General features: G+C 38.5%; 1 protein-coding gene across 9 annotated transcripts in view; it reads left to right on the top strand.

Moving 5' to 3' along the window:
- LOC128688900 (activin receptor type-2A) overlaps nucleotides 1-18,790 on the top strand; it is a 98,515-nt gene that overhangs the window by 19,059 nt on the left and 60,666 nt on the right. For 7 of the 9 annotated variants that reach the window (XR_008407087.2, XR_011392066.1, XM_070085470.1 and 4 more), the window contains exons 5-6: nucleotides 3,031-3,141; nucleotides 12,015-12,130. Coding sequence is in view for 7 of the 9 variants with exons in the window: in XM_070085470.1 (XP_069941571.1) it covers nucleotides 3,031-3,141; nucleotides 12,015-12,130 (227 nt within the window). In the remaining 2 variants the exon portion in view is untranslated. The remainder of the gene's footprint in view (nucleotides 1-3,030; nucleotides 3,142-12,014; nucleotides 12,131-18,790) is intronic. The other 2 variants (XM_053776933.2, XM_070085471.1) reach the window with 1 other exon arrangement.

The raw sequence follows: 18,790 nt of genomic DNA, 5'->3' as shown, positions 1-18,790 counted from the left end.
TATGTACTCATATTTTCAGGAATGTAACTTATGCTTCTTGAGAATTTACTGTTAAATACTTTTGGTACATCTTGTCTCCAAATGTTCATTGATTTATAAAGGTGTGGGGCCATGCATGATTGATTTGCTGTAGCATCCAATTAGCTCCCAGTTTTCAGTGTATTTAGGTATCTTACATATGGCTGGCTTTTTTATTTTTTTTTATTTTGCTAGGGGGGAAAAAAAAGTGTAAATTTATGCTTGCATAACTCTCCATATTAAAATAATCTGATGTTACACTAAACGAAAAATTCCAGAAAGTTTACAAAAGACTGGCACCTGTTGACTGTACCCATGGTCTTCTTAGATTGGTATATCTACGAGTATCCTTTTAGGAGCTTTGCCTGTGTTGCAAAGAACTGCAGCTTAACAATAAGCAGAGGACATTTTGCACTATTTTTAACTACAGCAACAGAGACTTATATTCATTGTGTAGTAAGGGATTGAGGGGTATTTTGTAACTCAGCTTTGTTTTTGTTTTGTTTTATATTGTCTACATGTATTTTTAGGTAAGGTCACTACACTACTACTGCATATTCCTATTTTGGATTAAGACATATAAGTTTTTTTTTTGTTTCAAATTCCCTTATTTATTGAAAGACTTTTATAGTGTTATTGTATTGGAGCGACTTTGCATCAGGTGTTGAATGTCTAACATATTGACAGTCAAGGGGTATTGTGTTTACCTTTGTGAGTTGCAACAAAACTATTTATCTGAAGCAAAGTACTGTTCATGACTACTACCATAAATAATATGTACACATTTAATTTTTATATAAAAATTCTGAAGCATTGATATGTTAAATTTTATTTGTAATATGTGTTCACATTGTGTAAGGTGTAGAAAACACTTTAATAGTATTCCCCCAACTTATGATGTCCTGACCTACAATGTTCCACTCATATGACATTATCACTTTGGAACCAGTTAATGACTTTAGAATGCTGATTCAGAGTTACAGTAATTGCAAATATTTTTTTTTTGTTTTAATCCTTTCACTGTCTGGACCTATGATCTGAACTTGTCCACAGTGTCCAAGAATTAAAAAAAAAAAAACTTGTTATTTTATCTTATAAAATGGTAGGGAATCTTTTTCTGAGGTAATAAAACAAAAAGTACAAAAATTGATCGAAAATTGACGAAATTATGATTTTGTGAATTTTGTTGTGTCAGCAATATATACGTGCCGGCAATTTTGCCCACTTTGAGTCCTATTTTGGGCCAATTACATTGAACACAAGAAATCACCCAATCAACTATTTCAACTACCCAATAAAGTGATCAGAAATTGGTAATTTTGCCAATTTCACACAAATTTGAAAATATTCCTGTTTCAAAATAGGGTCCATAATAAACATTGCAGGCATTCCTGGCATTAAAATAACATTTCCTCTCTTCATTAGCTATGTTTCCAGGCTTTACGCATGAATTTCATTTTGATTTTTATCCATAAAAAAAAGTACATAATTTACTGTTATGCAATATTGTAGTAATTGTATAAATAATATCAGCGCAATCGTGAGCGCACATTAGACCCACCATTTGACATGTATTGGATGCGTGATGTGATCTGTTTGCTCCTGAACATTGGCAAAAAATCTATTATTTCCTCTACTTTGATCAGGCTCTGATCCACCAGGAGGCCTGGTCAGAGAGCGGGACGCGGGGGCGTTGACCCCCGGAACTCTCTCCAGGTAAACTCCAGGTCAATTTCAGGCTACATTTAGTCCTAAAACCAATCAAAATCATCTCTATTTCTGTAATATACCTTCCATTCTATCAAATGAGACCAAGAAACCGAGAATACAACTATAAAAGCCATATGAGAATACACTTCAAAGTTGATACTTTAAACCAAAAACACAGTTGCGTTTTTTTTTTTGTCATGCACTGCATGCTGCGCATTTTTTTTATATGGTACACACTGCATTGACTGATTCTGTCATATCTAGGCCCAAATTTACCACTCGCTGCTTATTTGGCTGTGCTGTAGTACTACAGCATGGCCAGTGAACGCAAAGGCGTAGTACTGCGGTACAGTCAGCGAAAGGGTTAAATACTGGCTGTCTCAAACAGAGATAGGGTAACAAGTTATTTCCACACATTTTTTCTTGCAGTTTTTTTTATGAAATGCATTTATATTATGAGTACAGTGGACACCCACTTTACGATCACCTCCCAATGCGACCAATTATGTAAGTGTATTTATGTAAGTGCGTTTGTACGTGTATGTTTGGGGGTCTGAAATGGACTAATCTAATTCACAATATTCCTTATGGGAACAAATTCGTTCAGTAATGGCACCTGAACGTACTTCTGGAATGAAATAATATTGTAAGCCGGGGGTCCACTGTATGCCATTTTTTATGCACATGTGGATCATTCGTGTTTGTTTGGTAAATATTGGTTAACAGTCGTAGAATTGATAATTACAAGCTTTTTAGCTTCAATCATTGATCAAGGTTGAAGGATTGGATACCTTAGGCTTCCTTCTCCAAGGCAAAGGGACTAATCACCTCTTATCTACCTCTCCGCTACTTCTGTTGCCTCCAACATTAAGGTTACCACTGTATTTTGACTAAAGAAGCCTTCTGTGCAGCCATAGTATCTCGGCAATAAAAATAGCCAACTGTTGCACATGTGTCTTACTCATCTTCTTATCAGTATTGTATACCATTAATATGATGAAAACAGTGTTTGATTGCCAAAATGTCAAGCAAAGTTGCTTAAGTCACGTGACTGCAAACTCTGTATAGGAGTGTCTCACAACTTAATTTATATTATTTGATGAAAAATCTGTGGTGCTCAAGGCTTAAAATATTACATTACTTGTAAATAAATCAGAATAATTATTAAGATATAAACAAAAAAATTAACTAATAACATTGATATTCTAATCTACAAACAACTTGTATTTTGCTTTACTGTATATAAATGATATTCAGTATCAAAACTAGTGTGGGAACTTAACTAGAGGTATTGTTTAACAGTTCAGAAGGCGGCACGGGAGTCTGGTATAGCAGCTGAGATACGACTGGCTAGCCCGGTTGGCGAGGACGCTCACAAACACTCAGGCTGCACAGTAGTGCCACGTGCATACAGTAGGTTCCCCACTTACGGCAATAATGCGTTCCTGAAAATTTTTCACAAATCCTTTATCGGAACTCGAAGCGTCTTTTTCCATAGACATCCAAATATTATAATGGAGATGCATTCCAGAGCCATAACATTCCGCATCTAATGTTATTTATTTAAGAATATTAATTAATATTAAAATTAATATTAGTAATGGTGGTTGGGGATTTCAATGCTAAAGTGGGTAAAAATGTTATGGAGGGAGTAGTAGGTAAATTTGGGGTGCCAGGGGTAAATGTAAATGGGGAGCCTTTAATTGAGCTATGTGTAGAAAGAAATTTGGTAATAAGTAATACATATTTTATGAAAAAGAGGATAAATAAATATACAAGGTATGATGTAGCACATAATGAAAGTAGGTTGTTAGATTATGTATTGGTGGATAAAAGGTTGATGGGAAGGCTCCAGGATGTACATGTTTATAGAGGGGCAACTGATATATCGCATCATTATTTATTTGTAGCTACAGTTAGAGTAAGAGGTAGATGGGAAAAGAGGAAGGTGGCAACAACAAGTAAGAGGGAGGTGAAAGTTCATAAACTAAGGGAGGAGGAAGTTCAGATGAGATATAAGCGACTATTGGCAGAAAGGTGGGCTAGTGCAAAGATGAGTAGTGGGGGGGGGGGGGGGTTGAAGAGGGTTGGAATAGTTTTAAAAATGCAGTATTAGAATGTGGGGCAGAAGTTTGTGGTTATAGGAGGGTGGGGGCAGGAGGAAAGAGGAGTGATTGGTGGAATGATGAAGTAAAGGGTGTGATAAAGAGAAAAGGGTAGCTTATGAGAGGTTTTTACAGAGCAGAAGTGTTATAAGAAGAGCAGAGTATATGGAGAGTAAAAGAAAGGTGAAGAGAGTGGTGAGAGAGTGCAAAAGGAGAGCAGATGATAGAGTGAGAGAGGCAATGTCAAGAAATTTTAATGAAAATAAGAAAAAATTTTGGAGTGAGTTAAACAAGTTAAGAAAGCCTAGGGAAAGTATGGATTTGTCAGTTAAAAACAGAGTAGAGGAGTTAGTAGATGGGGAGAGGGAGGTATTAGGTAGATGGCAAGAACATTTTGAGGAACTTGTAAATGTTGAGGAAGAAAGGGAGGCGGTAGTTTCATGCACTGGCCAGGGAGGTATACCATCTTTTAGGAGTGAAGAAGAGCAGAATGTAAGTGTGGGGGAGGTATGTGAGGCATTACTTAGAATGAAAGGGGGTAAAGCAGCTGGAACTAATGGGATCATGACAGAAATGTTAAAAGCAGGGGGGGATATAGTGTTGGAGTGGTTGGTACTTTTGTTTAATAAATGTATGAAAGAGGGGAAGGTACCTAGGGATTGGCAGAGAGCATGTATAGTCCCTTTATATAAAGGGAAAGGGGACAAAAGAGATTGTAAAAATTATAGAGGAATAAGTTTATTGAGTATACCAGGAAAAGTGTACGGTAGGGTTATAATTGAAAGAATTAGAGGTAAGACAGAATGTAGGATTGTGGATGAGCAAGGAGGTTTCAGAGTGGGTAGGGGATGTGCAGATTAAGTGTTTACATTGAAGCATATATGTGAACAGTACTTAGATAAAGGTAGGGAAGTTTTTATTGCATTTATGGATTTAGAAAAGGCATATGATAGAGTGGATAGAGGAGCAATGTGGCAGATGTTGCAAGTATATGGAATAGGTGGTAAGTTACTAAATGCTGTAAAGAGTTTTTATGAGGATAGTGAGGCTCAGGTTAGGGTGTGTAGAAGAGAGGGAGACTACTTCCTGGTAAAAGGTCTTAGACAGGGATGTGTAATGTCACCATGGTTGTTTAATATATTTATAGGTGGGGTTGTAAAAGAAGTAAATGCTAGGGTGTTCGGGAGAGGGGTGGGATTAAATTATGGGGAATCAAATTCAAAATGGGAATTGACTCAGTTACTTTTTGCTGATGATACTGTGCTTCTGGGAGATTCTAAAGAAAAATTGCAAAGGTTAGTGGATGAGTATGGGAATGTGTGTAAAGGTAGAAAGTTGAAAGTGAACATAGAAAAGAGTAAGGTGATGAGGGTATCAAATGATTTAGATAAAGAAAAATTGGATATCAAATTGGGGAGGAGGAGTATGGAAGAAGTGAATATTTTCAGATACTTGGGGGTTGACGTGTCGGCGGATGGATTTATGAAGGATGAGGTTAATCATAGAATTGATGAGGGAAAAAAGGTGAGTGGTGCGTTGAGGTATATGTGGAGTCAAAAAACGTTATCTATGGAGGCAAAGAAGGGAATGTATGAAAGTATAGTAGTACCAACACTCTTATATGGATGTGAAGCTTGGGTGGTAAATGCAGCAGCGAGGAGATGTTTGGAGGCAGTGGAGATGTCCTGTGTAAGGGCAATGTGTGGTGTAAATATTATGCAGAAAATTCGGAGTGTGGAAATTAGGAAAAGGTGTGGAGTTAATAAAAGTATTAGTCAGAGGGCAGAAGAGGGGTTGTTGAGGTGGTTTGGTCATTTAGAGAGAAAAGATCAAAGTAGAATGACATGAAAAGCATATAAATCTATAGGGGAAGGAAGACGGGGTAGGGGTCGTCCTCGAAAGGGTTGGAGAGAGGGGGTAAAGGAGGTTTTGTGGGCGAGGGGCTTGGACTTCCAGCAAGCGTGCGTGAACGTGTTAGATAGGAGTGACTGGAGACGAATGGTACTTGGGACCTGACAATCTGCTGGAGTGTGAGCAAGGTAATATTTAGTGAAGGGATTCAGGGAAACCGGTTATTTTCATATAGTCGGACTTGAGTCCTGGAAATGGGAAGTACAATGCCTGCACTTTAAAGGAGGGGTTTGGGATATTGGCAGTTTGGAGGGATATGTTGTGTATCTTTATACGTATATGCTTCTAAGCTGTTGTATTCTGAGCACCTCTGCAAAAACTGATAATATGTGGGTGTGGTGAAAGTGTTGAATGATGATGAAAGTATTTTCTTTTTCTGGATTTTCTTCCTTTTTTTGGGTCACCCTGCCTTGGTGGGAGACGGCCGACTTGTTGAAAAAAAAAAAAAATTAAATCAATATTCTACATTCAGTACTGTTTCTTTTTACTTACAAATAGTATTAAGCAATTTTTAATAAATAGAACAGAGCTACAATAAAGTCTTCAGTATGGTACAAATGTATTGGGCCAGAGAGAGAGTGGGAGCAGGAGAGGGAGAGAGGGAAGGGGTGGTTAAGTAGTGTGGAAAGGTAGTTGTGAGTCCTAGTAGGGAGGGTGGGTCACTATGCTTTTCATTTAGTCATCTCTAAGTAATCTTTCAGCTAATTGAAAATTGGTCATAATAACGTCTTCACTTCTGTGAGACTGGCAAAATAATGTAATTAATGATTTGTGTACTTATTTATTTTATTTAGTTATTTTACTTTTATATACTTTTTAACACTCCAGCCATCTCCCGCTGAGGTAGTGACCTAACAAAGAAGAAAATACTTTCGCTCATTCAATTACTGTTGTTCCAGAAAGGCACTGACAGTACAGTTCAGATGAACCTCCAAACTGCAACATCCTCACCCTGCCTTCAGAGTGCAGGCACTCTACTGCCCACCTCCAGGACTCATGTCCGGTCAACTGGTTTCCCCGAATCCCACTATAAATGTTACCTTGCTTACACTAACAGCATCTGAATGTCCAAACCACAACTCTTCAACCCTCTGAATAATACTTTTCATAACTTGACACCTCTTCATCTAACAACTCTGAATTCTCTGCATTATATTCACCCTATACATTGCCCTCAAACATGATTTACCGGAACATTCAAAATCTGTGCTTCATGCCTGTACAGCAGTGTTGGTTCCATTATACTTGGGTACATTCTCTTTTTCTCTTCATGGATAACCTTCCTCACCACAGATGCCTCAATACACATTATTTATGAGTTTAAGACTTGAGTCCCGGAGGTGGGAAGTACAGTACCTGTACTCTGAAGGAGGGGCGGACATATATCTTATATTTGCGGTTTAGAGGAGCATCTGAAGAATAGTATCAGCATGCCTCTGGCAAGGCAGTGATGGAGTGAATGAAGGTGAAAGTGTTTCCTTTTCAGGTCACCCTACCTTGGTGGGAAACAGTCAGTGTGCTAAAAAAAATTACATTTTTCGATGTTGATGGGGTGGCGGCTTATCAGAACACAGCAAGGCTAATATGACACTAAGTCTAGCAGTGTACAAGGTAATACATATTTTATGAAAAAGAGGATAAATAAATATACAAGGTATGATATAGCATGTAATGGAAGTAGTTTGTTGGATTATGTATTGGTGGATAAAAGGTTGTTGGGTAGGCTCCAGGATGTACATGTTTATAGAGGAGCAACTGATATATTGGATCATTATTTAATTGTAGGTACAGTTAGAGTAAGAGGTAGATGGGACAAGAGGAAAATGGCAACAACAAGTAAGAGAGAGGTTAAAGTGTATAAACTAAGGGAGGAGGAAGTTCGGATGAGATATAAGCAACTATTGGCAGAAAGGTGGGCTAGTGCAAGTATGGGGAGTAGGGGGGTTGAAGGGGGTTGGAATAGTTTTAAAAATGCAGTATTAGAATGTGGGGCAGAAGTTTGTGGTTATAGGAGAGTGGGTGCAGAAGGAAAGAAGAGTGATTGGTGGAATGATGAAGTAAACGGTGTGATAAGAGAGAAAAAGTTTGCTTATGAGAGGTTTTTACAAAGCAGAAGTGTTATAAGAAGAGTAGAGCAGTATATGGAGAGTAAAAGAAAGGTGAAGAGAGTACTGGCAGAGTGCAGAAGGAGAGCAGATGATAGAGTGGGAGAGGCACTGTCAAGAAATTTTAATGAAAATAAGAACGAATTTTTGAGTTAAACAAGTTAAGAAAGCCTGGGGAACGAATGGATTTGTCAGTTAAAAACATTTAGTAGGTGGGGAGATGGAGGTATTGGGTAGATGGCGAGAATATTTTGAGGAACTTTTAAATGTTGGAGAAGGGAGGCGATAATTTCATGCATTGGCCAGGGAAGTATACCATCTTTTAGGAGTGAAGAAGAGCAAGATTTGAGTGTGGGGGAGGTGCATGAGGCATTACGTAGGATGAAAGAGGGTAAAGCAGCTGGAACCGATGGGATCATGACAGAAATGTTAAAAGCAGGGGGATATAGTGTTAGTGGTTGGTATTTTTGTTTAGTAAATGTATGAAAGAGGGGAAGGTACCTAGGGATTGACAGAGAGCATGTATAGTTCCTTTATATAAAGGGAACGGGGACAAAAGAGATTGTAAAAATTATAGAGGAATTAGTTTACTGAGTATAGCAGGAAAAGTGTATGGTAGGGTTATTATTAAAGCAATTAGAGGTAAGACAGAATGTAGGATTGTGGATGAGCAAGGAGGTTTTAGAGTGGGTAGGGGATGTGTAGATCAAGTGTTTACATTGAAGCATATATTTTTTTTTATTATCACACTGGCCGATTCCCACCAAGGCAGGGTGGCCCGAAAAAGAAAAACTTTCACCATCATTCACTCCATCACTGTCTTGCCAGAAGGGTGCTTTACACTACAGTTTTTAAACTGCAACATTAACACCCCTCCTTCAGACTGCAGGCACTGTACTTCCCATCTCCAGGACTCAAGTCTGGCCTGCCGGTTTCCCTGAACCCCTTCATAAATGTTACTTTGCTCACACTCCAACAGCACGTCAAGTATTAAAAGCCATTTGTCTCCATTCACTCCTATCAAACACGCTCACGCATACCTGCTGGAAGTCCAAGCCCCTCGCACACAAAACCTCCTTTACCCCCTCTCTCCAACCTTTCCTAGGCCGACCCCTACCCCGCCTTCCTTCCACTACAGACTGATACACTCTTGAAGTCACTCTGTTTCGCTCCATTCTCTCTACATGTCCGAACCACCTCAACAACCCTTCCTCAGCCCTCTGGACAACAGTTTTGGTAATCCCGCACCTCCTCCTAACTTCCAAACTACAAATTCTCTGCATTATATTCACACCACACATTGCCCTCAGACATGACATCTCCACTGCCTCCAGCCTTCTCCTCGCTGCAACATTCATCACCCATGCTTCACACCCATATAAGAGCGTTGGTAAAACTATACTCTCATACATTCCCCTCTTTGCCTCCAAGGACAAAGTTCTTTGTCTCCACAGACTCCTAAGTGCACCACTCACTCTTTTTCCCTCATCAATTCTATGATTCACCTCATCTTTCATAGACCCATCCGCTGACACGTCCACTCCCAAATATCTGAATACATTCACCTCCTCCATACTCTCTCCCTCCAATCTGATATTCAATCTTTCATCACCTAATCTTTTTGTTATCCTCATAACCTTACTCTTTCCTGTATTCACTTTTAATTTTCTTCTTTTGCACACCCTACCAAATTCATCCACCAATCTCTGCAACTTCTCTTCAGAATCTCCCAAGAGCACAGTGTCATCAGCAAAGAGCAGCTGTGACAACTCCCACTTTTTGTGTGATTCTTTATCTTTTAACTCCATATATGTGAACAGTATTTAGATAAAGGTAGGGAAGTTTTCATTGCAGTTATGGATTTAGAAAAGGCATATGATAGAGTGGATAGGGGAGCAATGTGGCAGATGTTGCAAATATATGGAATAGGTGGTAAGTTACTAAATGCTGTAAAGAGATTTTATGAGGATAGTGAGAGTGATTATTATTACATAATAGAGAGATGTGCTCATGGAGAATGTAAACAAACCAGGTGGCCCGCGCCGTATTTGAAAGATCACTTGCCGTATAGAAAATTTTGGTCATAATTTGAGATCACTGTTAGCAAAATGCTGTAAGGCGAAACGCCGAGAAGCGGGGCCCTACTGTAATATAAATAATGCATAGTTTTACAAAGTGGCAACCAATATGTAACATAATTTTAGATAATTTGTGTTATGACTTCTTTTTTTAAGCAATATAGATACAGAATTTTGAGATGAATGGTTTTCCATTTTTTTTTTCTTTTTTTTTTTTGAATAGCCACAAATGCTTGTTTTGCTTGTCATATGAAGTTGTGTTTTAGTGAATATTATTATTTTTTGTTTCTTCCTTAAGAATATTGTAAATATTGCTGTATTAAATCTATGCTGTAGTTGCTTAATCCCAACCAAACAAATGTGAGCACTCTTCACATGCCTTAAATAAATACAGTACTGTGGTAAGTACTGTAGTCCTCTATATTGGAAAAGGAAATCCATGCTAGTCATTAATTAGTTCCAAAGTACCAGTGTTGTAAAAGTAGAACGTCATAAGTCCGGGACCTGTCGTATACTTAGTATTAAATAAAACAAAGCTCTGTACAGTTATATACATGTATTTTTTTTCTTAGATTTAATACTTTGGTTTGGAAGGAAAAGATTTTTTAACTTTTTTTATTTTAAATATTTAAGCTAGCTGTTCGCACACCAATTCATGCCCCCACTGGGCAATCCTCTTGAAAAATTACTGTGTTAGTGCTCATGTTAATACATTTTTTTTTAATAAACTGGCCATCTCCCACCAAGGTATGGCCTCCCATTAAAAGAAGCATGAAAGTTAAGACACATGTGCAACATCTGGATATCTTAATTGTAGTAGACGTTTCGCCATCCAGTGGCTTTATCAATACAGATTCTAGGACATAATAGGAAGACAGTAGAACTATATACAAAAGATGAGGTAATCAGTCCCTCGGCCTTGGAGTTAGTGTTCACAGCATCGTGGTGGAGGAGAATCTGGAGCAAAGACAAGAAGACTGGCGGTTATATAGGCGTCAGTGGATAGGCCCGTCCCTATCCACTGACGCCTATATAACCGCCAGTCTTCTTGTCTTTGCTCCAGATTCTCCTCCACCACGATGCTGTGAACACTAACTCCAAGGCCGAGGGACTGATTACCTCATCTTTAGTATATAGTTCTACTGTCTTCCTATTATGTCCTAGAATCTGTATTGATAAAGCCACTGGATGGCGAAACGTCTACTACAATAAAGATATCCAGATGTTGCACATGTGTCTTAACTTTCATATTGTCGGTATTTTATACCTTTCTTGCACAAAAGAAGCATATTCACCATCAATCATGATAAAATATATTTATAAAAAAGGTGTATGCAAGTCATATAAAGTTACCTTGGATAGGTTTTCTGTATACTTGCATACATCACAGGCCCTTTTAATATTTTGTCACAAATTTTATGTACTTCATGTGGTAAATGTTTCTAGTAATCTAACAGGTTTCTTCAACAATTGAAGGCATTTGAGATATCTTTGGAAGAGTCCACATACAACTGCCTTTTATCAGTGGCAGCATATAAAAGGCCATTGACTGAAACTGATTCAGATTTTTTCTATGCAGTGTATGTTATGCATTGTATGTTATACTGTGGATACAACAGTTGATTTGAGATAGTTGCTTCATGTACTCTGTAATTCATAAGGGATAAAATATGGTACAGTATTTTATTATTTTACTGAAGTGCTCTTGATGGATGCTAAACTGTACAGCTCTGTTTTACCATGTGTTTCATTCTGTTTATCAGCAAGTTGTGTTGTAGTGATCAGTATTCATTACATTGATGCCATCATAGATACAGTATACTTTCACCCTTTGCAAAATTTGAATATATTCCATGAGAAAAAAAATCATCCATACTGAGTTATATGAAAATACTTCTATTAAGAAAGTTGTTCTGAAGTTCAGTATCTGCAAATGTCTGTTGACTGTTGGTTTTTGTTATATGTACTATTTGGATAAAGTACATCCAAATGTAGAGTGAGAGAGTTAAATGCTTATTTTCTCCTTACAAATGTGTGTGTTTCCCATATGTATGCCTTTCTAATGTAAATATCATTACTTCCAACAGCCACCCCTCAAAGCCAGGATGTTGTGGTTAAAACTGTGGCCTGGACATTAGGCACACTCATCTGTATTGTGATTGTTATTACCTTGCTCTTCTACCTCTACCGACGGCAGAAAATGGTCAGTAAATGTTAACACGTTTGAAAGTTGAGGCTTATTTAAGGAGATTTTTTTTGTTGTTGGTAAAATATACTTATTCAGAACAAAGATAACAGACAGCATGGACAATTTCTTAATAGTTTGATCTGTAAAAAGTTTTTTCATGGTGTGTTAAGAAAACTGTTATATTTCTACGAAGAATGTTATGCATGGGCATTCATTGGGGGGTAACATTTATTTTTGATGTGACACTTAGAGTCAGTGGTGCAGTATGTCAGGTCTTTGTTGGGTTTCTGTTAATGTTTGGAATATATTGGGATGAAGAAGTATGAGAGATGAGAAAAATAATTGGTGAATATTTGAAATTAATTTGTCACAGTTGTGTTATTGAATATACATACAGTGGTCCCTCGATAATCGTCGGGCTCGATAGTCGTCCTTTTCGGAAATCGTCGCGTTATTTTAGTCCAAACATTGGCTTGCAAATGGTCGGTTGACTCGCTAATCGTTGTTCGTCCTGGACGTGTACTCACGGCTCTGAGCCACCTCGGCCTCCCTTCCCAGCCAGTGTGCCATTGTTTACCAGTGAGCGACGGTCCCCTCACGTGTTCATACGAAATATTTCATAATATTCCATTCATTTTAGTGCTTGCAAGTGCTAAATAAGCTACCATGGCTCCAAAGAAAGCTTCTAGTGCCAAGCCTTTGGTAAAGAAGGTGAGAAATACGATTGAATTTAAGAAAAACATCATTGAACAATATGAAAGTGGCGTACGTGTGGCCGAACTGGCCAGGATGTATAACAAATCCCGTACAACCATATCTTCCATCGTGGCCAAGAAAAAGGAAATCAAGGAAGCTGTTGTTGCAAAGGGGGTAAATATGCTGACAAAAATGAGATCACCAGTATTCGAAGAGGTTGAGAAGTTATTATTGGTATGGATAAATGAGAAACAATTAGCAGGAGATACTCTTATGACATCGATTATTTGTTTAAAGGCTAGGCAGTTGCATGACGATCTGGTAAAGAAATTGCCTGCAACAAGTACTGATATTTGTGAATTTAAGGCCAGCAAAGGTTGATTTGAGAGATTTAAGAACCGTAGTGGCATACACAGTGTGATGAGGCATGGTGAGGCTGCCAGTTCGGACAAAATTGCAGCTACAAAATTCATAACTGAATTCAAGGAGTACATAGAGGCTGAAGGACTGAAACTGGAACAAGTTTTCAATTGTGATGAAACAAGCCTCTTTTGGAAGAAAATGCCAAAGAGGACCTACATTACTTAAGAGGAAAAGGGACTGCCAGGACACAAGCCTATGAAAGACAGGCTGACGCTCATTTTTTTTTTTTTTTTTTTTTTTTTTTTCAACAAGTCGGCCGTCTCCCACCGAGGCAGGGTGACCCAAAAAAAAAAAAAAAGAAAGAAAATCCCCAAAAAGAAAATACTTTCATCATCATTCAACACTTTCACCACACTCACACATTATCACTGCTTTTGCAGAGGTGCTCAGAATACAACAGTTTAGAAGCATATACGTATAGAGATACACAACATATCCCTCCAAACTGCCAATATCCCAAACCCCTCCTTTAAAGTGCAGGCATTGTACTTCCCATTTCCAGGACTCAAGTCCGACTATATGAAAATAACCGGTTTCCCTGAATCCCTTCACTAAATATTACCCTGCTCACACTCCAACAGATCGTCAGGTCCCAAGTATCATTCGTCTCCATTCACTCCTATCTAACACGCTCATGTTCTGTGCTAATGCTAGTGGGGATTTCAAAGTGAAGCCGTTACTAGTGTACCATTCTGAAAATCCCAGTGTTCAAAAAAAACAATGTTATGAAGACTAAATTGTGTGTGTTTTGGAGATCTAATAATAAGGCATGGGTCACAAGGGAAATTTTCGTCGAGTGGTTCAATGAAGTGTTTGGCCCTAGTGTGAAGAATTACCTCCTGGAAAAGAAATTGGATCTCAAGTGCCTCCTAGTAATGGACAATGCACCTGCTCATTCTCCAAACTTGGATGACCTAATTTTGCAGGAGTTTGGGTTCATCACAGTAAAGTTCTTGCCCCCGAATACCACTCCTCTCCTCCAGCCCATGGACCAGCAGGTCATTTCAAACTTTAAAAAAACTCTACACCAAAGCAATGTTTCAAAGGTGTTTTAATGTGACCTCAGACACTCACTTGACCCTAAGTGAGTTTTGGAAAGAACACTTCAGTATCCTCCATTGCATAAGCCTTATAGGTAAGACTTGGGAGGGAGTGACTATCAGGAATTTGAACTCTGCCTGGAGAAAATTGTGGCCAGATTGTGTCCACAAGAGGGATTTTGAAGGGTTTGTGGCTGACCCTAGTGAGCCCATGTCAGTTGCGAACTCTGTTGTGGCACTGGGGAGTTCCATGGGGTTGGATGTAAGTTTGGAGGATGTGGAAGAGTTGGTGGAGGACCACAACAAAGAGCTAACCACTGAGGAGCTGCAAGAGCTTCAGCAGGAACAGCAACAGATTGCAGCTCAGAATCTTGCTGCAGAGGAGGAGGAAAAGAGATGGAAGGTGCCTTCTTCAAAAATTAAGGAGATTTTTGAAATGTGGGGTAGGATGGAAAGATTTATGGAGAAACATCACCCTGGAGGGATATGTTGTGTATCTTTATATGTGTATGCTTCTAAACTGTGTATTCTGAGCACCTCTGCAAAAACAGTGATAATGTGCGAGTGTGGTGAAAGTGTTGAATGATGATGAAAGTATTTTCTTTTTGGGGATTTTCTTTCTTTTTTGGGTCACCCTGCCTCGGTGGGAGACGGCCGACTTGTTGAAAAAAAAAAAAAATTCAGGGAAACCGGTTATTTTCATATAGTCGGACTTGAGTCCTGGAAATGGGAAGTACAATGCCTGCGCTTTAAAGGAGGGGTTTGGGATATTGGCAGTTTGGAGGGATATGTTGTGTATCTTTATACGTATATGCCTCTAAACTGTTGTATTTTGAGCACATCTGCAAAAACAATAATAATGTGTGAGTGTGGTGAAAGTGTTGAATGATGATGAAAGTATTTTTTTGGGGGGGATTTTCTTTCTTTTATGGGTCACCCTGCCTCGGTGGGAGACGGCCGACTTGTTGAAAAAAAAAAAAAAAAATCACCCTGAGAAGGATATTGCAAGCCATATCGGCAACTTGTACAGCAACAGAGTCTTGGCCCATTTTAGGGAAGTTTTAAAGAGATGCCAGAAACAGAGCTCTCTGGACACTTTTTTTGCGAGAAAGGACTCAGTGACTCTCAAGTTGGTCCTAGTGGCATTAAGAAACAGAGAAGAAAAGTAACCCTAGAAAAGGACTTGGTTCCTAATGTGTTGATGGAAGGGGATTTCCCTTCCAAACGGTAACTAATCAAATCTCTCTCCTCTTCCAGTCTTCCATACACTAAGAAGAATTGCTAATGAAGGTAAGTGTTACGCTGTTAATGTTTCATTCATTATGTCCTATTGTATTGTTTATGTACTACATCTGTATTTCACGTAAAAAAAATTTTTGTTTTAATACTTCTGGGTGTCAGGAACGGATTAATTGTATTTACATTATTTCTTATGGGGAAAATTGATAAGAAAATAGTCTTTCGATAATCGTCACACTTCCAGGAACGGATTAACGACGATAAACGAGGGACCACTGTATTTGATTATACTTATTAATTAACCCGTAAATGGTCCAAGCAGATCTACGTTCACATGTGTAGTGCTACAAAAGTAGATCTAAGTTTTTTTTTACATATTTTCAAATATAACAAAAAAAAAGTAGATCAAAGTTTTTTTACACATTTTCAAATGTAGAAAAACAAAAAGATCTACTTTTTTTACATACTTTCAAATGTTGAAAAATACGTATATATATACGTTTGGACAGTTTACGGGTTAAGAGTCAAGCAATTAGTCATTCAGACTACTTAATGATTTCAGTGAAGAATGCATCATGGGGGTATTGAAAAGGTTTGTATGAGTGTATGAAATATTCATATTTTATAGCTTTATGATTGAATAAAATTTACTAATTAATTATTCAGGAGACGATATATTGGATGATCTGATTTTATTAATAGATGCTTACCAGTTAGAGAATGCATTCCATGACACCTGCAATTGGAAGGGAATCTGTAAAAGTGTTTATGTATCCAAAGTATGATCATTTTTTTTATTGGTAATGAATAATGGGAAAAAAATCAGTGCTATTATACCTGTTGTGTTGAGGTAAAGATGTTGCATGTGTTGGATCATTAAGGACTGCACTCACCATATGTGGTAATGCTTGGGTTGATTGACCTTTGCAACCAGTAACATACTGCTTACTGTCTCCTTTGTAGGTGTCTAGATGCCAGGGGTGCAAATGTGAGTAAATGCCATTGTAATTTTTCCTTGTTTCCACCATCAAAGTTTAGTATTACAGACAACTCAGAATGGGGCAGGATTGACAATTTTTTCTTTTTTCAACAAGTCGGCCGTCTCCCACCGAGGCAGGGTGACCCAAAAAAGAAAGAAAATCCCCAAAAAGAAAATACTTTCATCATCATTCAACACTTTCACCACACTCGCACATTATCACTGTTTTTGCAGAGGTGCTCAGAATACACAGTTTAGAAGCATACACATATAAAGATACACAACATATCCCTCCAAACTGCCAATATCCCAAACCCCTCCTTTAAAGTGCAGGCATTGTACTTCCCATTTCCAGGACTCAAGTCCGACTATATGAAAATAACCGGTTTCCCTGAATCCCTTCACTAAATATTACCCTGCTCACACTCCAACAGATCGTCATGTCCCAAGTACCATTCGTCTCCATTCACTCCTATCTAACACGCTCACGCACGCTTGCTGGAAGTCCAAGCCCCTTGCCCACAAAACCTCCTTTACCCCCTCCAACCCTTTCGAGGACGACCCGTACCCCGCCTTCCTTCCCCTATAGATTTATATGCTTTCCATGTCATTCTACTTTGATCCATTCTCTCTAAATGACCAAACCACCTCAACAACCCCTCTTCTGCCCTCTGACTAATACTTTTATTAACTCCACACCTTTTCCTAATTTCCACACTCCGAATTTTCTGCATAATATTTACACCACACATTGCCCTTAAACAGGACATCTCCACTGCCTCCAACCGTCTCCTCGCTGCTGCATTTACCACCCAAGCTTCACACCCATATAAGAGTGTTGGTACTACTATAATTTCATACATTCCCTTCTTTGCCTCCATAGATAACGTTTTTTGACTCCACATATACCTCAACGCACCACTCACCTTTTTTCCCTCATCAATTCTATGATTAACCTCATCCTTCATAAATCCATCCACCGACACGTCAACCCCCAAGTATCTGAAAACATTCACTTCTTCCATACTCCTCCTCCCCAATTTGATATCCAATTTTTCTTTATCTAAATCATTTGACACCCTCATCACCTTACTCTTTTCTATGTTCACTTTCAACTTTCTACCTTTACACACATTCCCAAACTCATCCACTAACCTTTGCAATTTTTCTTTAGAACCTTCCATAAGCACAGTATCATCAGCAAAAAGTAACTGTGTCAATTCCCATTTTGAATTTGATTCCCCAAAATTTAATCCCACCCCTCTCCCGAACACCCTAGCATTTACTTCTTTTTACAACCCCATCTATAAATATATTAAACAACCATGGTGACATTACACATCCCTGTCTAAGACCTACTTTTACCGGGAAGTAGTCTCCCTCTCTTCTACACACCCTAACCTGAGCCTCACTATCCTCATAAAAACTCTCTACAGCATTTAATAACTTACCACCTATTCCATATACTTGCAACATCTGCCACATTGCTCCTCTATCCACTCTATCATATGCCTTTTCTAAATCCATAAATGCAATAAAAACTTCCCTACCTTTATCTAAATACTGTTCACATATATGCTTCAATGTAAACACTTGATCTACACATCCCCTACCCACTCTGAAACCTTTTTGCTTACCGCAATCCTACATTCTGTCTTACCTCTAATTCTTTCAATTATAACCCTACCGTACACTTTTCCTGGTATACTCAGTAAACTTATTCCTCTATAATTTTTACAGTCTCTTTTGTCCCCTTTCCCTTTATATAAAGGGACTATACATGCTCTCTGCCAATCCCTAGGTACTTTCCCCTCTTTCATACATTTATTAAACAAACGTACCAACCACTCCAACGCTATATCCCCCCCTGCTTTTAACATTTCTGTCATGATGCCATCAGTTCCAGCTGCTTTACCCCCTTTCATTTTACGTAAAGCATCACGTACCTCCCCCACACTTACATTCTGCTCTTCTTCACTCCTAAAAGACGGTATACCTCCCTGACCAGTGCATGAAATTACTGCCTCTGTTTCTTTCTTAACATTTAAAAGTTCCTCAAAATATTCTCGCTATCTACCTATTACCTCCATCTCCCCATCTACTAACTCCCCTACTCTGTTTTTAACTGACAAATCCATACTTTCCCTAGGCTTTCTTAACTTGTTTAACTCACTCCAAAATTTTTTCTTATTTTCATTAAAATTTCTTGACAGTGCCTCTCCCACTCTATCATCTGCTCTCCTTTTGCACTCTCTCACCACTCTCTTTACCTTTCCTTTACTCTCTATATACTCTGCT

This window comes from Cherax quadricarinatus, chromosome 16 (genome assembly GCF_038502225.1).
Source record: "Cherax quadricarinatus isolate ZL_2023a chromosome 16, ASM3850222v1, whole genome shotgun sequence".
NCBI classification, from domain to species: domain Eukaryota; kingdom Metazoa; phylum Arthropoda; class Malacostraca; order Decapoda; family Parastacidae; genus Cherax; species Cherax quadricarinatus.
Note: the sequence above shows the minus strand (reverse complement) of the source record. Positions and strands in the feature narration are given on the sequence as shown.